General features: G+C 46.8%; 1 protein-coding gene across 1 annotated transcript in view; it reads right to left on the bottom strand.

Moving 5' to 3' along the window:
• Window positions 1-21,624, bottom strand: part of loxl4 (lysyl oxidase-like 4) — a 123,790-nt gene extending 102,166 nt beyond the window's left edge. Inside the window, exons 1-3 of the mRNA XM_078565099.1 lie at window positions 21,550-21,624; window positions 11,692-12,047; window positions 8,752-8,921 (exon numbers count right to left, since the gene is read on the bottom strand). Of these exons, the coding sequence (XP_078421225.1) occupies window positions 8,752-8,921; window positions 11,692-11,992 (471 nt within the window). The 5' untranslated portion in view covers window positions 11,993-12,047; window positions 21,550-21,624. The remainder of the gene's footprint in view (window positions 1-8,751; window positions 8,922-11,691; window positions 12,048-21,549) is intronic.
• Between the last annotated feature and the right edge of the window lie 3,155 nt (window positions 21,625-24,779).

The following is a 24,779-nucleotide window of genomic DNA, read 5'->3' on the forward strand; positions in this document are numbered from 1 at the left end:
GGGCACTGTTTCAAAATCAGGGGTCACCCTTTTAGGACAGAGATGAGGAGATTTTTTTTTTTCTCTCAGAGGGTTGTGCGACTTTGGAACTCTCTGCCTCAGAAGGTGGTAGAGGTGGGGTCACTGAATGTTTTTAAGGCGGAGGTAGGTAGATTCCAGTTAGGCAAGGGGATCAAAGGTTATCGGGGATAGATGGGAATGTGGAACTCGAAACACAAACAGATCAGCCATGATCTTAATGAATGGCGGAGCAGGCTTGAGGGGCCGAATGGCCTACTCCTGCTCCTATTCCTTACGATCAAACACTGTGCCTGAGCTGTCCATTGAAATCAGTGACTGAAGTCTCTGGGATCAATGATAAAGTAAAGGGAGCCGGGAGAAGGCAGCAAAAGGGGGGCTGGAAAAGTGAAGGGTGCAAACTGGCAACTAGAGGGAAAGAGGAGTGAAAGAACGTGCATTTCTGTGGTGCCTTTCATTACCTCAGGACATCCCTAAGCACTGTTCAGCCAATGAAGTGCTTTGGAAGTGTAGTCACTCTCGTAACTTACAGCCATTTTACACACAGTGCGATCCAACAATCAGTCATGTGATCATGGCCAGATAATCTGTTTTTCAGTGTGTTGATTTAGGGAATAAGCAAAGAATGATTTAAAAATAACGAGGGAGGAATTAAGAGTACGAAAGAAAGCTAGCTAGAAATATAAAAACAGACTTTAAAAAAGAGTTTCTACAGTATTTAAAAAGGAAAAGTGTAAGTAAAGTGAGTGTTGGTCCTCTAGACAGCGAGTCGGGGGAAATGGATTGTTTTATTCATTCATGGGATGCGGGAGTCACTGGCTAGGCCAGCATTTATTGCCCATCCCTAATTGCCCTTGTTCAGAGGACATTTGAGAGTCAGCCACATTGCTGTGGATCTGGAGTCACATGCAGACAGCAGATTTCCTTCCCTAAAGGACATTAGTGGGTTTTTTTCTATGACAATCAGCAATGAAATGGTCATCATCAGACTTATAATTCCAGATTTTTTACTGAATTCAAATTCCACCATCTGCCATGGTGGGATTCGAGCCCCAGAGCATTACCCTGGGTCTCTGGAATACTAGTCCAGTGATAATACCGCTATGCCATCGACTCTGTCTTTGCTGTAGAGAATACAAATAACATCCCAGAAATAAGTGTAAATCAAGAGGGGAAAGGGAGGGAGAAACTTCAAACAATTACAATCAACAGGGAAAGGATACTGAGAAATTATTAGAACTAAAAGCTGACAAGTCCCCAGGCCCTGATGGACTTCATCCTAGGGTCTTAAAATAAGTGACTGCTGAGATAGTAGATGCAATGGCTTACATTTTCCAAATCAGATTGGAAAATAGCAAATGTAACTCTTCTATTCAAGAAAGCAGAGGGACAGAAAGCTAGAAACGACAGACCAGTCAGCCTAACATCAGTCACAGGGAAATTGCTGGAACCTTTAAGGAGTTTATAGCAGGACACTTAGAAAATCTCAGTGCAATCAGACAGAGTCAACATGGTTTTGTGAAAGGGAAATCGTGTTTACTCATTTATTAGAGTTCTTCAAGGAAGTAACAAGCAAGGTGGATAAAGGGGAACCTGTAGATTTGCTGTACTTGGATTTCCAAAAGGCATTTGGCAGAGTGCCACATCAAAGGTTATTACACAACATAAACGCTCACAGTGTAGGACGTAACATATTAGCATGGATAGAGGATTGGTTAGCTAACAGGAAACAGAGTAGGCATAAATTCGTCATTTTTGGGTTGGCAAGATGTGGAGTGCAACCATAGGGATCAATGCTGGGGCCTCAACTATTTACAATCAATATCAATGACTTGGATGAAGGGACCAAATGTATGGTTGCTAAATTTGATGACAACGCAAAGATAGGTAGCAAAGTAAGTTGTGAAAAGGACATAAGGAGTCTGCAAAGGGATATAGATAGGTTCAGTGAGTGAGCAAAAATTTGGCAGATGGAGTTTAATGTGGCGAAAATGTGAACTTGAGCAGTTTGGCAGGAAGAATAGGAAAGCGGCATATTAAGAACATAGGAAATAGAAGCAAGTGTAGGCCATTCGGCCCCTCGAGCCTGCTCTGCCATTCAACTAGATCTTGGCTGATCTTCTATCTCAATACCATTATCCCTCACTATCCCCATATTCCTTGATGTCTCTAATATCTAGGAACCTATCGATCTCTGTCTTGAACATACTCAATAACTGAATCTCCACAATCCTCTGGGGTAGAGAATTCCAAAAATTCACCACCCTCTGTGTGAAGAAATTCCTCCTCACCTCAGCCCTAAATGGCTGACCCCTTATTCTGAGACCTCGTCCCCAGATTTGAGGTACCCCAACCCCCTGACCCAGCCAGGGGAAACATCTTCCCTGTATCTCCCCTTCAAACCCTGGAAGAATTTTCTATGTCACAATGAGATCACCTCTCATTCGTGTAAACCCTAGAGAATATAGGCCCAGTCTCCTCAATCCCTCCTCAGTGGACAATCCCACCATCCCAGGAATTAGTCTGGTGAATCTTCATTGCACTCCCTCAATGGCAAATATATGGTTCTTTAGGTCAGGAAACCAAAACTGCGGATTGCAAAATTCTGCGGTACAGAGGGATCTGGGTGTCCTGGCACATGAATCACAAGAAGTTAGTATGCAGATACAGCAAGTGATTAGGAGGGCAAATGGAGTGTTGTTGCTTATTGCAAGAGGAATAGAATGTAAAAGTAGGGATGTTGAGCTACAGTTGTACAGGGCATTGGTGAAACCACATCTAGAGTACTATGTACAGTTTTGGTCTTCTTATTTAAAAAAGGATATTAATGCATTAGCAACAGTTCAGAGAAGATTCACTTGACTGATGCATGGGATTGGGGGGGGTCAGTTATCTTATGAGGAAAGGTTGGATAGGCTGGGCCTGTACCCATTGGAGTTTAGAAGAATGCGAAGTCCTGAATGGACTTGACAGGGTGGATGTTGAAAGGATGTTTCCCTTTGTGGGAGAGATTAGACTAGGGGACACAATTTGAAAATTCGGAGTTTCCCATTTAAGGCGGAGATGAGGAGAACATTTTTCTCTCAGTGGGTCGCTAGTCTGTAGAATTCTCTTCCCCAGAGACCAGTGGAGGCAGGGTCATTGAATATTTTTAAGGCTGAGATAGATTCTTGACTGACAATGGAGTCAAGGGAGGGGAGTTGAGGTCACTATCAGATCAGCCACGATCGTATCAAGTGGTGGAGCAGGCTCGAGGGGCTGAATGGCCTACTCCTGCACCTAACTCATGCGTTCATATGGAATAAACATTGTTCAGGACATCAGCGAGAGCTTTTCTTTTCCTTTTTGAAATAGTGCCATGGGATCTTGTACATCCACCTGACAGGGCAGACTAGAACAAAAATACCTGGAAAAACTCAGCAGGTCTGACAGCATCTGCGGAGAGGAACACAGTTAATGTTTCGAGTCCGAATGACCCTTCATCAGAACTGAGAATGGAGTCAAGATAGCAAGAAATGAGTTCCGTGGGGCAGGAACAGGCTGACACGATCGGTCTGCCGGGACAGTCCTGTTTGTGGATTTTGGGTAGGAGGTAGAAGCGGGCCGCCCGAGGTTGGGCGACTATCAGGTTGGAAGCTGTGGAAGGAAGATCTCCAGAGGAGATGAGGTCAGTGACAGTCCTGGAAACAATGGCTTGATGTTCCGTGGTGGGGTCATGGTCCAGGGAGAGGTAGGAGGAAGTGTCTGCGAGTTGACGCTCAGCCTCTGCGAGATAGAGGTCAGTGCGCCAGACAACAACAGCACCACCCTTGTCAGCGGGTTTGATGACAAAGTCAGGGTTGAACCTGAGAGAACGGAGTGTAGTAAGTTCAGAGAGATAAAAACAAAAAACTACTGCGGATGCTGGAAATCCAAAACAAAAACAAAAACAGAATTACCAGACAGGTTAGAGTGGGTGAGAGGAGCAGAGAAATTGAGACGACTGATGTCACGCCAACAGTTCTCAATGAAAAGATCAAGAGCAGGTAAAAATCCAGAGGGAGGGGTCCAGGTGGAGGGAGAATATTGGAGGTGGGTAAAAGGATCCGTTGAACGGGAAGAGGACTCCTGCCCAAAGAAGTGAGCACGGAGACGAAGGATCATACGGACTCGAAACGTCAACTGTATCTCTCTCCGCAGATGCTGTCAGACCTGCTGAGTTTTTCCAGGTATTTTTGTTCTAGATTTCCAGCATCCGCAGTGTTTTGCTTTTATCTTATGGCAGACAAGATCTTGGTTTATCTTTCATCCGAAATATGACACCTCTGATCGTGCTGCACTCCCTCAGTACTGCACTGCAGTATAAGCCAAGATTCTGGGTTCACTAACGTAAACGGTCAGATCATGGTGAGCAAGTCCACATTCCACTATATGCCCCTTTGTCTGTAGTGTGAAGTCAGAAAGTGACCCCTCTTACCTCAGTCCCCACAGAAGATTTGAACACTTTAGAATGAATTAAGAGCCACAGTGAAAGCTTCAATGCAGCTAGGTTAGGGTATTTCTGGATGGATGAGTTGAGGGGTGCTGAACAGACTTGTCCAGCTGGTTTCGTACGATTCCATATTAGCTTGTCTATCAATTAAATCAATATTTGCATCGAGAGAGCCTGCCTTCTCCACCAAAAGTGAGTGTACACTCTGCTGAGTTCAGTCTCCTTCCTGAGTCTGTACGGAGCTCAGGAATGTGAGGATTCATCTAACCAGGCAAGGCTGCCCTTATCTGAGAAAGCTATTATTGTCTCGGCGTCAGCATGTGTTTTTCCAACCAAATGACCTCAGTTCACATTCCACGACACTTCCCATCGCTATTGCGAATGAATGGGGCTGCTGTGTTTCAAACATGCCCCAATTAATTCCACATTATGCCCTTTATCCTCTGCATCCACGGCCTCTTTCAGGAACGGAGGAAAAGGTTTGTTCTGGGAATTGACGGGTTTGCTTACACGTTGTGTGTCCCTGCCTGTTCATCTGAAAGCTGACAGAAAGCAGCAATAGCTTGTGTTTATATCATCTCTCTGATGTAGCAACGTGCCCCAAGGCACTTCACAGGAACATAAATCCAATAACTTCTCAGACCCAACACTTCAGGAGATATTGGGACAGGTGAGGGGTATGTCTGAGATGAGTAAGGAGGGCTGGATAGGTGGATAGGTTGAGGGAGGACATTTGGCTGCCAATGGAGGAGCAAAGGAAATCTAGGATGGGCAAGAGGCCAGGATTGGAGGAATTTAAGATCTCATTAACATTTCTGATCAGTCTTATTTTGTCACTATCAACTGTTGAAAAATTTGCTCATTTCAAGAATCCCCAGGCCCCCAGTATGTGAAATACAGTTTAAATCTAGTCAAATGTTCAAGGCAAGTGAAGCCAGTGCTGAGGAATGTGTTTTTTTTTCTGCTTCAAAAACTATAATGTCTGCATTAGCCTTTCCCAATTCATGTACCGCTTCGGTTAGACACGCTTCCTCTAGTGTCCCCTTCAAACACTCCCAGGACAGGTACCGCACGGGGTTAGATACAGAGTAAAGCTCCCTCTACACTGTCCCCATCAAACACTCCCAGGACAGGTACAGCACGGGGTTGGTTACAGAGTAAAGTTCCCTCTACACCGTCCCCATCAAACACTCTCAGGACAGGTATTGCACGGGGTTAGATACATAGTGAAGCTCCCTCTACACCGTCCCCCTCAAACACTCCCAGGGCAGATACAACACGGGGTTTGATACAGCGTAAAGCTCCTTCTACACTGTCCCATCAAACTCTCCCAGGACATGTACAGCACGGGGTTAGATACAGAGTAAAGCTCCCTCTACACTGTCCACATCAAATACTCCCAGGGCAGGTACAGCACGGGGTTAGATACAGCGTAAAGTTCCTTCTACACTGTCCCATCAAACACTCCCAAGTCAGGTACAGCACGGGGTTAGATACAGAGTAAAGCTCCTTCTACAATGTCCCCATCAAACACTCTCAGGACAGGCACAGCGTGGGGTTAGATACAGAGTAAAGCTCCTTCTACACCGTCCTCATCAAACACTCCCAGGACAGGCACAGCACGGAGTTAGATACAGAGTAAAGCTCCCTCTACACCGTCCTCATCAAACACTCCCAGGACAGGTACCGCACGGTGTTAAATACAGAGTAAAGCTCCCTCTACACTGTCCCCATCAAACACACCCAGGACAGATACAGCACGGGGTTAGATACAGAGTAAAGCTCCCTCTACACTGTCCCATCAAACACTCCCAGGTCAGGTACAGCACGGGGTTAGATACAGAGTAAAGCTCCTTCTACAATGTCCCCATCAAACACTCCCAGGACAGGCACAGCATGGGGTTAGATACAGAGTAAAGCTCCTTCTACACCGTCCCCATCAAACACTCCCAGGACAGGCACAGCACGGAGTTAGATACAGAGTAAAGCTCCCTCTACACCGTCCTCATCAAACACTCCCAGGACAGGTACCGCACGGTGTTAAATACAGAGTAAAGCTCCCTCTACACTGTCCCCATCAAACACACCCAGGACAGGTACCGCACGGGGTTAAATACAGAGTAAAGCTCCCTCTACACTGTCCCCATCAAACACTCCCAGGACAGATACAGCACGGGGTTAGGTACAGAGTAAAGCTCCCTGTGCTCTTCTCCTTTCCTGCATCCTTTTGGCTCTTTCTCGTGTCTACAAATGAGAAAAATGAAGCTTTCTACCTCGAAATGTGTCCACTGGCCCCTCTCCCAGAACTGCTTTCCGCTTATTTACCCTCTGTCGCTATGTCTCAAAGGGAGTTTTCAAATATCCATTGCTACATTCTAGAGTGTTTTACAGCCAGCCACGCTGTAGCAGATGTTCATTCCCCCCTTCCCAGTTATACAGTTTGCAATCACTGCTGTTTATCTTGCCCCAGGTCCAAATCTGAAGAGAGCAGAATTTCATTTTTCTTCCCCTGTCCCACACTCTCACTGACAGGAGTCCAGAAGCTTGACCACCCTGGAACTAAAAACACATGGAGGGAAATCATAGAATCGTTATAGCACAGAAGAAGGCCATTCAGCCCATCGCGTCTTTGCTGGCTCTCCTGAGCTCCACTGCCCCCACCCTCTCCCCACAACCCTGCACATTCCTCTTTTAGACCCAAGACACAAGCAAAGTTATGAGGTCAGTAAAGACAAAATACATCAAGAAGGACAATCCTGGGTTCTAGCTGCCCTACCTTCTGTTGAAATTGGATGTTCAGAATGTTATTTAAGAAAATAATAGGCTTCATTAAAATAAAACTGTTAACCTAATGATTTGAGTGTTTCGGACTCAGTGATGGCAGCCCGGCCTCACGTCACTGTTGGATTCTGTAAGCTTCAGCTCATCCTAAACACTACAGCCTGTATCCTAACTCACAGCAGCCCCTGTATTCACTGAGCTACGTTGACTTCCAGTCTGGCGACAACTCAAATTTAAAATACCCCTCCTTGTGTATAAGCCCCTCCGCCTCGCCCCCCCCCCTCCTTGTGTTTAAGCCCCTCAGTCTTGCCCCTCCGCCTCCCTGCAACCTGACATTGCGAGCTGGTGCTTTCCAACTGGATCCACAACCTTGTTACACATAATGATCAAAGCAAATTTTCCACTCACGTCTGGCGAGAAGGTATTCGAAATTATTTTAAACCCGTTATTTCATCGCCCCTCTCTCTCTATTTTAAGTTCTCGGTGTGCCATCAGCACCGTCTGGAAGGGGGAGAGGCAGGTAGAGGTGCTGGAAATTCCAGAGGCCCGGGCGCAGGCGGCTGAAGGCACAGATTATTGCTCCCTCAGGGAATATGGGGAGCGGGCGGGAAAGTGGAGCTCAGGCTGAAGATCAGCCCTGATCATATTGAACGGCGCAGCAGGTTCAAGGGGCCATGTGGGCTACTCCCCTGCTTCTCTTTCTAATGTTCTCATGCTCTTATGTCCTCAGGTTATGAAGTCAGGCGAGAAGCCTGCTTCTAAGGCCTCTGTCGATGCTAATCTCTGGGCTGCAATAACGTAGAAAGAGTCCGGGGGAATGATGTCAGCTTCAGAGCTCCCTGCTTGGAAATCTTGATGTCTTCCCAGCGCCTCCCTCATGTCTGAGATCAGTAACTAGTGGATTGTGCCCCATGTTCGCAGGTCAGGCAGGGTTACCAGCCCTCCAGGATTGCCCTGGAGTCTCCAGAAATCAGGGATTAATCAGCAGGGCACTGCTATGAGCACAATGATAGGGGAGCATCAATAAAACTGCTCTTTTTCATTTTCATTGAACACTTTATTACTTATAAAAATATTGGTGATGGAGGGGGGGGAAGAGACAGTTTGACTAACAGTCAAGATTGATCGAATTGGGTCACAAAGGGTTACAGTGCTCCCTTTCCAATAAGCTGTGGGGAGACTATGTGCCTGAAGAATGAGCCAATGGCAGGAGTGTGGGGGAGGTGGGAGGTCATGTGATGAAATTTTCAGCTTCTACAGCCAATCAGAGTTGACAATCCTAACACCAAGCCGATCCCATTGTAGTATTAATCTACCACATCACCACCATTGTCCAATAGTCAGCAAGTGGCCACCAGATTCCTTGAGGCTCATTGAGTGTGGTTGGCCTCTGCAGTCTCAATGTAGCAGGTCAGGAAACAGGAAGGGCTATATGGTTGCCTAGGACAAGAGAATATGGCAATCGAGAGTTTGAAGCCTACCTGAAGTTTGGAGACCTCTTTGCGCTCAAATCCAGCAAGCTGCTTCCCCGAGCAGATAACCCCAACATCCTCGCTGTGCTTGCAGTCATTAACACCCCAGCCGTTAGATTCACACGCAGCAATAGATGTCTCATCGCCTCGACATTTCACATTGTCCAGCCAGACGGGACCTAGACAGCAGAATTAGAGTGTTGGCAAATGCATTAATGTCAAGGCATTCGGGTTCCTGGGCTTTTATTTATAGAGGCATAGTGTACAAAAGCACAGATGTTATAGTGAGTCTCCACTAACATTGGTTTGGCCTCAACTTGAGTATTGTGTCCAATTCTGGGCACACACACTTCAAGAAGGATGTGAAGGCATTGGAGAGGGTGCAGAAAGATTTACGAAAATAGGTCCAGGGATGAGGGACTTCAGTTACATGGATGGATTGGAGAAGTTGGGGTTGTTCACCTTAGAGATGAGAATGAACTCACCAAAGATCCTTAGGCAGCACCTTCCAAACCCAGGACCACTACCATCTAGAAGGACAAGGGCAGCAGACACATGGGAACACCACCACCTGGAAGTTCCCCTCCAAGTCACTCACCATCTTGACTTGGAAATATATCGCCTTTCCTTCACTGTCACTGGGTCAAAATCCTAGAACTCCCTCCCTAACAGCACTGTGGGTGTACCTACACCACATGGACTGCAGCAGTTCAAGAAGGCAGCTCACCACCACCTTCTCAAGGGCAATTAGGGATGGGCAATAAATGCTGGCCCAGCCAGACATGCCCACATCCCGTGAACAAATAAACAAAAAATTGTTGAGAGGAAATTTGATAGGGGTATTCAAGATCATGAGGGGTCTGGACGTGGCAGAGAGGGAGAAACTGTTCCCAGTGACAAAGGAGTGAAGAATGAGTGGCTGGTGAAACGTGAAAGAACCAAACGTGACATGAGAAAAATCTTATACTTTCAGCAAGTGGTTATGATCTGCATTGCACTATCTGGGGGCAGATTCAGTCGAGGCTTTCTAAAGGGAGTTGAATAATTATCCAAAGAGAAAAAAATTGCTGGTTATGAGGAAAGGGACCAGCTAAATTGCTTTTGGAGAGAGCTGTATGGGCTTGGCAGGCTGAATGGCCTCCTCTGCCCTGTAACCGTTCTTTGATTCTATTCTATGATTCCAGCAGCAGATACTCATTCGTCTGGTTATAAGGCGGGGCTGATGTCACCCCAGGACACAACGCCGCAACTTACATTGGTACTGGTGTACACTAGTGAGTAACCGGCTCCCTGTGTGTTTGCGGTTACATCAATAATTTGGCTGAAAGTTGTGGACTAACAGCCGAGGGTGATATATCTTATATGTCAGCAGCTCTCAGAATGGCACATATAAGATATGGTAAGAGAAAGAGTGATATTCTCAAGCCGTTCTCATGGTCCGCTGTGAGGAGGGCCAACAGGAGCATTGGCAGAGGCCAGGGTGGAGTCTGCCCACCTACCCGGTTACAGGGCCACGCCTGTTAAAGAATCTGCCACCACCTGAATGAGGAAGGGATGGATATACAGCCCTCTACAGGAAACTGAGGTCCCTTACCAAGCTCATTGTGAACAAACAACCAAAGGAACCGGGTCCTTTTAAGCATGAGAAACTCACTAAGGATAAAGCTGATTCCAGGGCGGTTATGCCAATGACTGGCCGTGCCATAAGACCTGGGGAGGTGCCAGGTTCAATGCCTGTTCTGCACTGGGTCAACTGATCTCCGGTTGGCACAACGGGGCTATGATAGCTTACAATGGGATAAAAAACACAAAAATGGGATGTGGTTCTTGCTTCTGCTCCTGTTCAGAAAACCTGAGCTCGATCATCTTCAGCTGTGATATCAAATCCCTGGCCGATACCCATTGACAAGTACTCACTTATGGGATGATGGCTTAGATGAGGACCTGCTAGGGTGGGGGCATCTGGGGGACTGAATCCTAGATAAATCCAAAACATGCACAAGCTTAGAATTGCAAGGGGCCTTGTCTCTAAGTGCCAGGAAGTCTTTCAGCAATTATATAGGGATTTGGCAAGACCCCCGGAAAGTACCGTGCACAGTTTCAGAGTCCCTACCTAAGGAAGACTAGACTTGCCTGAGCGGGCTGCAATGATGGCTCACCGGATTGATTCCTGGGTTCTGAGAGCTGTCCGATGCAGAGAGATTGAGTAGAATGGACTCAATTCATATGCTCCGGAGTTTTGAAAAATGGGGCACGGTTTCAGTGAAACACACAAAATTCCGAGTGGAGACGCTGTCAGGGGAGACGCTGAGAGGCTGTTTGCCCCTGGCTGGGGAGTCGAGAACTAGGAGGTTACAGTCTCAGTAGCAGGGGGTCAGCCATTCATGACTGAGGAGAAATGTCTTCACTCAAAGGGTTTTATAATATCTTTAACATAGTATAATGCCTCCCAAGGTGCTTCATGGGAATGTAATCAGAGAAAATTTGACGCCAAGCCCCATAAGGTGGTCTTACGGTAGGTGACTAAAAGTGTGCTGAACGAGATAAGTTTAAGTAGAGTAGATGCTGGCTGGTTATTTCCCCAGACTGGAAATTCTAGAACTAGGGGTCACAGTCTGAGGATAAGGGGTCGGCCATTTAGGACTGAGATCAAGAGAACTTTCTTCACTCAGTGGGTTGTGAGTCTTTAGGATTCACTATCCCAGAGGATGCTCAGTCAATGAGTCTATTCAGGACTGAGATTTTTAGATTTTTGGGAACTAGGGGAATCATGGAATATGGGGATCGGGCAGGAAGTAAAGTTGACGTAGCCATGATCTTATTGAATAGCAGAGCAGGCTCGAGGGGCCAAATGGCCTACTCCTGCTTCTATTTCTTGTGTTCTTAATATGGAGCGGTAGGGGGGTTGTGCGGTGCAGGAGCGGAGGAGAGTGGGAAGGGGTATGTTACCTTTCCCTTGTCCATACTTTGCACTGTGGGCCCAGGCGAGTGCACCCTCATAACCCAGTTCTTGGCATATCACCATGGCGGCGGCAAGGTTGAAGTCATCGTCGCACACCGTGCCCCATATCCCATCGTAGAAAACCTCCACGCGCCCTTCGTGGTGTGTCCGCTTCTCTCCCGCCAGGCGAACCATGATTTCCCTCTGCTCTGGTGCCTGGCCCGATGCAGTCCTGGCGCTGCAGAGGTGAAGCGAGCTGTAGAGGAGAAGCACAGCGCCAAGGAGCAGGTCCTGTCGAGCACCTTTCATTGTGACCTTGCCACGGGGGCTCAGGCTAATGCTTTGGAACACAAGGTCCGTCCACCTGGAACAGCAAAATAAGGAAATAATAGATTAACAAGTTAAATATTCACACACGCCCTCTTTTCCTCTTCCTTTCTTTCGTGCTTGTTACAATTTTGACAAAGTTTTGGTTTTTGTTCCCAATGTTGAAATACATAAGAACATAAGAACTAGGAGCAGGAGTAGGCAATTCAGCCCCTCGAGCCTGCCCCGCCATTCAATACAAACATGGCTGATCTCATTTTGGCCTCAACTCCAATTTCCCGCCCTCTCCCCATAACCTTTCAACCCGTTACTAATTAAAAATCCGTCTATCTCCTCCTTAAATTTATTCAGCGTCCCGGCATCCACTGCACTCTGAGGTAGTGAATTCCACAGATTCACGATCCTTTGAGAAAAGAAATTCCTCCTCATCTCGGATTTAAATCTACCACCCCTTAGCCTAAAACTATGGCTTCTCGTTCTAGAATGCCCCACAAGGGGAAACATCCGCTCCACGTCTACTTTGCCTATCCCCTTTAGCATCTTATATACCTCAATTAGATCGCCTCTCATCCTTCTAAACTCTAGCGAGTATAGGCCTATGTTGGTTGTAGTGTTGCCAACCCACCAGGATTGCCCTACAGTCTCCAGGAATTGAAGATCAATCTCCAGGACACTGCTGTGTGCAACCCTGGAGAACAATCATCAGGACGTTAAAAAAGATTTCTTTTCTTTGTCATTTTCTTCGGACATTTCTCTTTACCAGATATAAAAATATTGAAAATGGGGAAAAAGGCTATTTGGCCAACAGTCCAATTGGCTAATGATTCTTTTTGCTTTCCAATTGGTGTAGGAAGTCAGTACCTCACAAGGGTGGATGCATTGGCCGACTAATGGCTGGAGCGTGAGGGCAAGTCATGTGACGAAACTCCAGGAACACATTTAATCAGAGTTGGCAGCCCTAGGAAGTTGCACCTACTCAAAGATAGCATTATAGGAAGCTTATTCCTGCTTCAAACTGGATTCCAAACATTTTCTCAGATCCAGTTTGGATAACAATAGCTTCATTCCAGCCCGGTGATATTTCCCAGCCTCAGGTCAATCGCTGACCCAGAGGATCACTGATTGTTCTGGAATCTTCCACACATGTGCAATGGGACCGTCGCTATAGGTTAGGTTACGATGGTTCATGGCTCTCCTGAACAAAGTCCCTGTTTTTTTTAAATTGAGAATCCAGCAGGAAGGCCGAAAACCCAAAGTGTAAAAGATCAGCAAGATTAGAGAGAATAGGAAGAGGGTGACATCAGTCAAGAAGTGGTGATTCAATGAGGCCAAATCTGAGTTGGAAGTCAAAGAGGTAAAGGTCTACAAATCTGAGATATCCTGGGAAAGAACGAGTTGGACCAGGAGCCAGGGCCTGGAGTCTGGATCTCAACACAGTGAGGGCATCCTCAGGGTAGTGTCCTCAGCTGCTTCATAAATGACCTTCCTTCCATCATAAAGTCAGAAGTGGGGATGTTCGCTGATGATTGCACAATGTTCAGCACCATTCATGACTCCTCAGATACTGAAGCAGTCCATGTCCAATTGCAGCAAGACCTGGACAATATCCAGGTTTGGGCTGACAAGTGGCAAGTAACATTCGCACCACACAAGTGTCAGGCAATGACCATCGGCAACAAGAGAGAATCTAACCATTACTCCTTGATGTTCAATGGCATTACCATCACTGAATCCCTCACTATCAATGTCCTGGGGGTTACTATTGACCAGAAACTGAACTGGACTAGCCATATAAATACTGTAGCTATGAGAGCAGGTCAGAGGATAGGAATCCTGTGGCGAGTAACTCACCTCCTGACACCCCAAATGCTGTCCACCAGATACATGGCACAAGTCAGGAGTGTGATGGAATGCTCCCCACTTGCCTGGATGAGTGCAGCTCCCACAACACTCAAGAAGCTTGACACCATCCAGGACAAAGCAACCCGCTTAATTGGCACCCCATCCACAAACATTCACTTCCCACCGCCACCAACGCACAGTAGCAGCAGTGTGTACCATCTGCAAGATGCGTGAAGGATCTCACCAAGCCTCCTTAGGCAGCACCTTCCAAACCCATGAAGGACAATGGCAGCAGACGCATGGGAACATCACCACCTGGAAGTTCCCCTTCAAGCCACTCACCATCCTGACTTGGAAATATATCGCCGTTCCTTCACTGTCACTGGGTCACAATCATGGAACTCCCTTCCTAACAGTGCTGTGGGTGTACCTACACCACAGGGACTGCAGCAGTTCAAGAAGGCAGCTCACTGCCACCTTCTCAAGGGCAATTAGGGATGGGCAATAACTGCCCTGGCCTGGCCAGTGACGCCCACATCCCATGAAGGGATTAAAAAAAAATATTAGTTTTAGAACAGCCTATGGGAGACTGACCCTGGGAGTCTCTCCTGGGTCAGTTTGAGTGATTCGAGCGGGACTGCAAGTGAGTGAGCAGAGAGATGATAATCTTGTGATTCAACAAGATAAGCTTTGGTTGATTTTAAAGCTTCACCTGCTATTATGGTCTCGAGACCCACCCTCCCCACCAGCTCTCATGCTGAAACTGCCCCCACCTGCTCTCACACTTACCAACACCCGTCATGGTCACCAGCACCACTATCCCCACCAGGGTCCCATGGGTCAAGGTTGTCCCTCATTTTACCTCATGTGAGTTGGTCACCCTGCCGGTCCCAACCATGGCCACTACAGCGGCGTTCCAATTCGGCGAGCTGCCTGCTCCAATCGGCAAGGCCCCCGACATGGCTGTTGTTGCACTGCCGGCAGGCAGGTCCAGCCTCCTGGAGACGCTCATTGCCTCTAACAGGACGCCAAGCTCACCTCCCGGCCAATTCCACTGAAAGACCGCATCGTGAGCACGATGCTACTGGGCCACGGTGTCGGGTGTCGGGTCCTGTAGCTCAACCGGTTGTCCAGTTCCCCATTCTGCACTGAAAATCCAGCCCAATATCTCTGGGATGGTCAGTTCAATCCCCTAATTCAATATTACACACAATAAAACCGTCTGTGCAGCAAGGAAGGAAATGTGAAAATTACATGTATAATGGAATAGTCAGTGACAGTAAAAATGAGGAAAGCAGCTCCTTTGGTGAAACATTCAGAGACGTCTTAGAGGAGTTAATAAGTAACTGGGTATGGTTTTGGTTTCATTCTCGAGAGTCTGTCAGATAATATATTCCAGACTCTCCATCCTCTCTCTCTCTCTCTCTTGCTTATCTGAACAGTCTGCTCACCCAACACAAATCTGTCAAAGACAACTTTCTTGAATCTTCCTCTTCTCTCTCTCTCTCTCGTTACCTCCCTCTCATTCTCTCTCTCTCTTGTTCTCTCTCTCTCTCGGTACAGTCAGCTCACCCTACTCAGCACTCCGTCAAGGCATGTCCGTATCAATAAAGAAAAAGAAAGACTTGCATTTACATAGCACCTTTCACCAATCTCAAAATGCCCCAAAGTACTTTACAGCCAATGAAGTGCAGTCACTGTTGGAACAGAGGAAACAGCGCAGTCTTTTTGCACAAATGATAACCTGTTAATGATTTAATTTTTTACTGATATCGGTTGAGGGACAAATATTGGCCTGACACTGGGGTGAATTCGCCTGCTCTTATTCGAAATAGTGCCATGGGGTCGTTTCTGTCCACCTGAGAGGGCAGATGGGGCCTTGGCTTAACATCTCACCCTAAAGAGGGCACCTCTGACAGTGCAGCATTCCCTCAGTATTGGAGTGTCGACCTTAATTTTTGTGCTCCAACCTCTGGAGCAGGGCTTGAAGCCACAATCCTCTGACTCAGTGGTTAGAATGCTACCACTGGGTCACAGCGGACGCTTAAAGGGAGAGGCCTGGTATCTTTCTCAGCAACACCGCAGACCCTGATGGCTGGGTGGGTGAGAGTGCGTTCCCCAGTTGCGCTGCTCAGCTAAATAAATGACGTCTGCTGTCTGGTCAGCAATGAGTTAAATGACCGCAACCCTGCTGCTTATGGCACCATTCCAGTTGGCACCAATGGAAGAGTTTCCAGTTCCTGATTGCTGTTCCCTGACTCCCAACAGCCACTTCCTCATCGGAAACTCTAAAGCGGGATCAGGATAGGGTCAGACGGCGATGCCTGCTGCAATTGAATAGCCATCCAGCTTCGGGCTGGTGCCTGAAGAGTGGTCACTTGTGCACGGTAACAATGAAGGGGGTGTAGCCCGGGCTCCTGCAACCTCTGCCAGGCAAAGGTTCAGAGGAGATAGACGGGGAGAAACACAGGGAGGAGCATTCTCTAACACTGCACGACCTGGTTGTATCACCAATAACCCCCTAAAACTGACTGACACAAACTTAGGGTAGCATCTGAAAACCATGCACAACCCTGGGCTGAACGAGTTAGTGTAGCCATGACAACGTGATTCAGTTGGAGTTAATACCCTTGTGAGGAAATATTCCATGTTGGGTTGAGAGGGTGCGTGTCACGTCAGGAGCCAATGGAAATAGAAGGAAAATTCCCAAATATTTTCATCAATTATCTCTTTTTTTGCAGGATAGAACCTGTCATCACCTTTTGAAAGCCGCTGCTAAATAGTTGGTGCTTGGCCCCTTTAAGAATTCTGTCAACACCACTCAAAGGATGTTCTTCGAACGCCATAAGCAGGCATTGACGCCCAACTGCATGGTACAATCCTAACCAGCTCTGCATGCCAGAGGAGACCTTCTAACCTGCCCGGGCAGCTTGCCCCTGTGTAGTGTAGAAGCTCGGCTATTGTTTAATCTGACAGTAGCCCAGAGGGATACACGGAATACATTCCAAAAACAGACTGGCAACAATATCATTCTGGAGCAAGGCCAGCCAATCAGCTCGATCATTAACTTCTTAATAGCCAAATACTTTTCTCCACATTCTACTTTGACATTTGATTCTACACCTTCCTCATTTTTCTTCTGTTAATTTCCCTAACACCCAGCCTCTCCCCACACCCGCTCCCCCAACCTATCTCCTATTTCTGCAACGGATTTCAGAGGATTTCAGATGGTGTAAATACTGAATTTTCTTTCTCACGTCTTTCCTCCCTCTGCTCACTGTGTTTCTGTGCAGTCCTACGTATGTAGGCATCCCCACACTGTAATGCTGGCCATGTGGCCACTTCTCCTGGTATTTGTATGTGCAAGACCACCATGGGCATTGTTGCCTTGGCAAATCCCATTCTCACCCAACAGCTGCACATTAGCATGCACACACGCACAGAAATACACACAAGCACAGAAATACACACACACACGCACAGAAATACACACACATGCACACACGCACGCACAGAAATGTAAACACCCACAGAAGCACACAAATACACACACACGCACAGAAATGCACACACACGGAAACGCACACGCGCACAGAAATGTATACATGCACGGAAACACACACACACAAACACACACAAGTGCAGAAATACACACACATGCACAGAAATACACACACGTGGAAACACACATGTGCACAGAAATGTACACGTGCACAGAAACGCACACGGAAACGCACGCGCACACACAAAATGCACACGCACACGGAAATGCACACGCACATGGAAACGCACATGCACACGGAAACGCACACGCACACGGAAACGCACACACACAAGCACACACAAGTGCAGAAATACACACACGCACAGAAATACACACACACGGAAACGCACACACGCACAGAAATGTACACTTGCACAGAAACACACACACACACACACACAAACACACACAAGCGCAGAAATACACACACATGGAAACACACACGTGCACAGAAATGTACAAATGCACGCGCACACATGAAACGCACGCGCACACGGAAACGCACACGGATATGCATGCGCACACGGAAACGCACACACGCACAGAAAGAAATGCCCACACACAGCAATAGACACAGGCACACAATTGCATACACATACACACACACATACAAGAAAACACACAAGGGTTTGTTCTCCTTAGAAAAGAGGTTGAGAGGCAATTGATAGAGGTGTTTCAGATCATGAGGGGTCTGGACAGAGTAGATATAGAGAAACTGTTCCCATTGGTGGAATAGTGGATAACCAGAGGGCACTGATTTAAGGTGATTGGTAAAAGAACCAAAGGTGACATGAGGGTAAACTTTTTTTTAAACACAGTGGGTGGTTAGGATCTGGAATGCACTGTGTGAGAGTGTGGTGGAGACAGATTCAATCGTGGCTTTCGAAAGGGAGCTGGATAAGAACTGGAAGATAAATAATTTGCTAGGGGGGAAAGGCGGGAGAGTGAGACTAGCTGATTTGCTGGTGCAGAGAGGCAGCATGGACACAACGGGCTGAATGACCTCCTTCTATGCTGTAACCTCTCTATATGATTCTACACACACAAACACATGCACACACACATCACATACACAATTTCCACAGTCACTGGATAGCCATAAGACTGCGATGCTACCTCATTTTTCCTTCAGTAGTCCAGTGCTAATTATTCACTTGGTGCATTTGATAGCATGAGAACCTGCTCACTTACTCTCATGTATTTCTGTAACATCTCCGAGATGCCACTGTACAAGGCTGACAAGCTCTGGATCATTTCTCATGGGCTTTCCCTTTAATAGGGGATTGGTTTTGTTGGTCTCCTGTGACATTATGACCCAGAGAAAAGAACAAAAAGATGCAGCACTTTTCACATCCCCGGGATATCTCAGAACACCTCAAACTGATGAGTTACTGTTGAAGCATGGTCGTGGCTGTAATGTAGGAAATGTGGCGGCCAAGTTATACATAGCAAGCTCCAATAACCGGCAAAGAGGTGAATGATCAACAAAGTATTTTTAGTGATGGTTGAGGGTTAAATATTGGCCAGGATCCTGGAGAGGACTCTCCTGATCTTCTTCGAATAGTGTCATGTGACATTTTACGTTCACCCAAGGAGCAGGACTCCTTGTATATTCATACTTTACTATTGGCAACAGTCCTCTGGCTGTGCTGCCCAGTGCAAACAGAATTAATTCAGAGCACTAGGACCCGTAACACATGGCACTGGGAGCAGTTCCACAGCATAAACGTAGCCCTTGAGAAAGTGATTGGAAGATCAGAATTGTGAAGAGGCAAATAGCTGGAATCTCAAAGATAAAAGTAAAATACTGCGGATGCTGGCAATCGAGAACATCAACAAAAATACCTGGAAAAACTCAGCAGGTCTGACAGCATCTGCGGAGAGAATCTCAACGCTGGGTACCAAGTGGGAAAGCAAAAGTGACCAACACTGAGGTAGTGAGCAATGTCCAATGGGCTAAGGGCACTAACAGGGCAGATCAAGAGATTATACCAGGTATGACATGTGAAGATAAATTGCCACCTGCTCAAAAAGTGAAGAAATGGGTCGAGGAAATTCCCTTTCAACCTCTTCACCTCTGCCTTGCTTTCCTTTGAGAACATAAGAAACAGGAGCTGCAGGAGCCATCCGACTTCTCAAGCCTGCTCCGTCATTCAATCAGATCATGGCTCATCTTCGACCTCAGTGGGAACACCTTCCCCATAATTAGCCTTCGATTCGCTTAGTATCCAAAAATCTCATCAAACTCTGACTTGAAAGATGCTCAGCGACTGAGCACCCACAGTTCTCCGGTAGGGGGGGGGGACAGAATTCCAAAGATTCACAGCCCTCTGAGTGAAGAGAGTTCTCCTGATCTCAGTCCGAAATGGCCAAGCCCTGGTCCTCAGACTGTGACCCCTAGTTCTAGAACTCCCAGCCAGGGGAACAGTCACCCAGTATTTACTCTCCTTAACATACTACATAAAACCTAGCTCTTTCAGCAAGCATTCAGTCTCCTTATGGAGCTCGGGATCAAACTTTCTCTGATTACATTCCCAAGAAGCTCCTTGGGAGGCTATTACTATGTCAAAGGCGCCATATAAATGGAAACTGCTGTTGTTGCTTAGTTGTGGAAAGCCTAAATGGAAGGACAAACATGAGATGTTGGAAGTGTGTAGAAAGGAAGTCAGGATAAAAGTGACAATCCACTACCCTAAACATCCACTTCCTCCACCACCGACACACAGCGGCAGCAGTGTGTGTACCATCTACAAGATGCACTGCAGCAACTCACCAAGGCTCCTTCGACAGCGCCTTCCAAAGCTGTGACTTCTAGAAGGACAAGGGCAGCAGACACATGGGAACACCACCATCTGGAAGTTCCCCTCCAAGTCACTCACCATCCTGACTTGGAAATATATTCACTGTGGCTGGGTCAAAATCCTGGAGCTCCCTCCCTAACAGCACTGTGGGCTGCAGCGGTTCAAGAAGGCAGCTCACCACCACCTTCTCAAGGTCGACTAGGAACGGGCAATTAAGTGCTGGCTTGGCCAGCGACACCCCCATCCCGTGAAAACTATTTTTTAAATGGCCAGACAGCTGTGGGAGAGTAGACAGCAGGTCCTTCTGGTGTCCGTGGCTATGTAACCAGGAGGGTTACCTGTGTGTGTGTGTGTGTGTGTGAGAGAGAGAGAGAGAGGGGGGAATGGAGTACATTCACAGCACTGCAGACAGACCTGCACAGATAGACTTAATGAAATCAAGATTGAACTTATCTAAGATCAGACTCTAGGATAAGAGTTGAGCAACTGAGTGTCAGACAGACAGGCTGGGAAAGGTAATTGGAGAGGAATCCCCTGGATTTCTAGAGCAGGGAATCACGGAGTGCGGCAAATTCAAAGAGGTCCCATAAAGAGAAGAGCCAGTGTGAATAAAAAAAATACAACCGCAGAGGGAGGTGGAGGAAGAAGATGACAGAAAAAGGGAGAGAGAGAGAGAGATAAGAGAAGGGAAAGGGGAGAGAACGAAAATGGGAAGGGAAGAAGAGGAAAGGAGAGAAAGAGAAAAGGAGATGAAGCGGGAGAAAGAAATGAAGAGAAGGATAGAGAGAAGGAGGAAATGGGGGTCGAGAAAGGAGAGAACGAGGAAAAGATAAATAAATAGATAAGTGAGATTGAAAGAATTCGGAATGGAAACCGAAAGGATGTAACCAGGGTAGAAATTATTATTTCTAACGATTGAAACAGCCTCACTTGATCCATAAAATCGACAGCAAACAGCTAAACTCCAAAGGCAGAGGGGGGAATAGAACAGAGAAAATGAGGCAAATTGTTACTGGGGGGGGAGGGAGGATTAAAATTAGTAATAAATCGATTGCAAGTCGATATCTATCTCCAAAATGCAAAACAGACACAAAGAGTTGCCCCAATGTCTTGCTGACTGCATCCGTGTGTAGGAGCACAGACTTGGGTATCAGGTCAGGAGCACCTTCGATTATTCTGGTGTAGGATATGAAGCAATAAATCACCCAGAATCGATGACTTTCCAACTCCTACTAAAGTTAAGCTGAAAAATGCAGCAAGGAGTGTGCTGGATGTGTTTCTCTACTAAAAAAAAAATAATAATAAAGCGAGCTGGAAAGTTAAGGAAACTTATAAAAGTGTTTGAAACTCACTGGAAATCGAGTTGTATCAGTAACGTTCGGCTCCCAGCAGCAGCAGCAGCAGCCAGCAGAATGTTTGACAGATCTGGACACCACACACACACACACACACACTCTCCCGAGTCACTTTAACAGACTGTAACTTCCACCCTGCTCTTTGCTACATCTTTTTATTGCCACCACGTGATTATTTTTTTCCGCTCTCCTCCCCTCCCTTTCGCTGCCTCATTTCCCCACACCCCCTTCTTTCTGTGTCTCCTTGATTTGGCAACAGCCAGAGGAAAGCGAATTGGAACAGCCCAGCGGAGACTGTGTGGGTGTGTGTGTGTGTGAGAGAGAGAGAGGGAGAAAGTGTATGTAGGGAGGGGAATGATTGGACAGAGTTCTGTAAAGTGCCCCAAAAAAAATAATAATCTCCTGGGAATTTCACCTCGGATCACTGCTGATGTCTCACTGCTCCTGCAATACTTAGTCCCGGGGAATTGTCCTTCCAGAGCCAGGCGAGTACCTGGAATTATAGGATATAGAGAGACAAGAAAAATGCTGCAAATACTCAGGGCAGACAGCATGGGTGGAGAGAACTGGATCCTTTCAGGTAGAGGTGACCTTTCACCAGTCATCTCCACCCAGAAGGTTGGTTAACTTGTGTTTCTCTGCTGAGTATTTCCAGCAATTTTTTTTTTGTTTGTTTTTACTTTAGGTTTTCAGCATCTGCGGAATTTTGCTTTTGCTCATGGAATCAGAGAAAGATCTCGACAGAGATGGAGGCCATTCAGCCCACTGCGTCCGTGCCAGCTCTCTGCAAGGGCTACTCAGCTCGTCCCACTCCCCGCCATTTTCCCATTGTCCGACAATTCCTTTCCCCCAAGGTGCTTATATCCAATTCCCATTGGAAAGCCACGATTGAATCTGCCTCCACAATACTCCACATCTACTCTGTCCAGACCCCTCATGATATCAAACACTTCTATCAAATCTCCTCTCAACCTTCTCATCTCCAAGAAGAACAGCCCCAGCTTCTCTAATCCAAGGAAATGAAGTTCCTCATCCCTGGAAGCATTCTCGTGAATCTTTTCTGCACCCTCTCTAATGCCTCCACATCCTTCCTGAAGTTCAGTGCCCAGAATTGGACATATTGTTCCAGGGGGAGGCAGTGGCCGAGTGGTATTGTCACAAAAACATAAGGAATAGGAGCAGGAGTAGGCCATTCGGCCCTCTGAGCCTGCTCTGCCATTCAATAAGATCATGGCTGATCTGCTGGTGTTTCGATTTCCACATTCCCATCTACGCCCAATAACCTTTGATTCCCTTGCCTAACAAGAATCTATCTACCTCTGCCTTAAATATATTCAATGACCCCCAACTCCACCGCCTTCTGAGGCAGAGAGTTCCAAAGTCGCACAACCCTCTGAGAGAAACACATTCTCCTCATCTCTGTCCTAAAAGGGTGACCCCTAATTTTAAAACAGTGCCCCCTAGTCCTGGACTCACCCACAAGAGGAAACATCCTTTCCATGTCCACCTTTTCAAAGCCGTTCAGGATCTTGTATACTTCAACCAAATCACCCCTCACTCTTCTAAACTCCAGTGGAAACAAGCCCAGTCTGTCCAACCTTTCCTCATATGACAACCCACTCATTCCAGGTATCAATCTAGTAAACCTCCTCTGAACCACCTCCAATGCATTTAAACCCTTCATTAAATAAGGAGACCAAAACTGCACACAGTATTCGAGGTGCAGTCTCACCAATGCCCTGCATAACTGAAGCATAACATCCTTACTTTTATGTTCGATCCCTCTCGTAATAAAGGATAGCATTCCACTAGCCTTCTTAATTCTTTGCTGTACCTGCATTATAACTTTTTGTGATGTACGAGAAACCTAGATCCCTCTGCACCTCAGAATTATGCAGTTGTTCTCCATTTAAGTCATACTCTGCTTTTTTGTCCTTCCTGCCAAAGTGAACAGCTTCATGTTTTCCCAAATTAAACTCCATTTGCCAGATCTTTGCCCATTCACTCAACCTATCTATATCCATCTGCAACCTCCTCGTGTCCTCTTAACAACATACTTTCCTATTTATCTTTGTGTCATCTGAAAATTTAGCAACCATGTCTTCACTCCCCTCATCGAAGTCATTGACATAAATCATAAAAAGTTGAGGCCCCACCACAGACCCCTGTGGGACTCCACTTGTCACATCCTGCCAATCCAAAAAAGACCCATTTATGCATACTCTTTGCTTCCTGCCACCCAGCCAATCACTGGACTAGTAATCCACAGACAGAGGCTAATGCTTTTTGGACCTGGGTTCGCATCCCACCACAGTGGAATTTGAATTCAATAAAAATATCTGGAATTAAAAGTCTAATGATGAACATGAACCCATCTGGTTCAATGACGAGTGCATGAGGGCATGCCAGGAGCAGCACCAGGCATACCTGGCAAAGCTACAATACAGGACTACTTGTGTGGCAAACAGAATAAGCAGCAAACAATAGACAGATCTAAGTGATTCCACAACCAATGGATCAGATCTAAGCTTGCAGTCCTGCCACATCCAGCCATGAATGGTGGTGGACAATTAAACAACTCACTGGAGGAGGAGGCTCCACAAATATCCTCGTCCTCAATGATGGGGGGAGCCCAGCACATCAGTGCAAAAAGATAAGGCTGAAGCATTTGCAACAATCTTCAGCCAGAAGTGCCAAGTGGATGATCCATCTTGACTTCCTCCAGAGATCCCCAGCATTACGGGTGCCAGTCTTCAGCCAAAACGATTCAGTCCATGTGCTATCAAGAAATGGCTGAAGGCACTGGATACTTCAAAGGCTATGGGCCCTGACAATATTCCAGCAATAGTACTGAAGACTTGTGCTCCAGAACTTGCTGCGCCTCTAGCCAAGCTGTTCCAGTACAGCTACAACACTGGCATCTACCCGGCTATGTGGAAAATTACCCAGCCATGTCCTGTACTCAAAAAGCAGGACAAATCCAACCCGGCCATTCACCAACCCATCAGTCTACTCTCCATCATCAGTAAAGTAATGGAAGGGGTCATAAACAGTGCTATCAAGCGGCAATTGCTTAGCAAGAACCCGCTCGCTGACACTCAGTTTGGGTTCCGCCAGGGTCACTCAGCACCTGACCTCATTACAGCCTTGATTCAGACATGGGCAAAAGGGCTGAACCCGAGACATGAGGTGAGAGTGACAGCCCTTGACATCAAGGTGGCAATTGA

This window comes from Cetorhinus maximus, chromosome 20 (assembly GCF_964194155.1).
Source record: "Cetorhinus maximus chromosome 20, sCetMax3.hap1.1, whole genome shotgun sequence".
Lineage (NCBI taxonomy): Eukaryota > Metazoa > Chordata > Chondrichthyes > Lamniformes > Cetorhinidae > Cetorhinus > Cetorhinus maximus.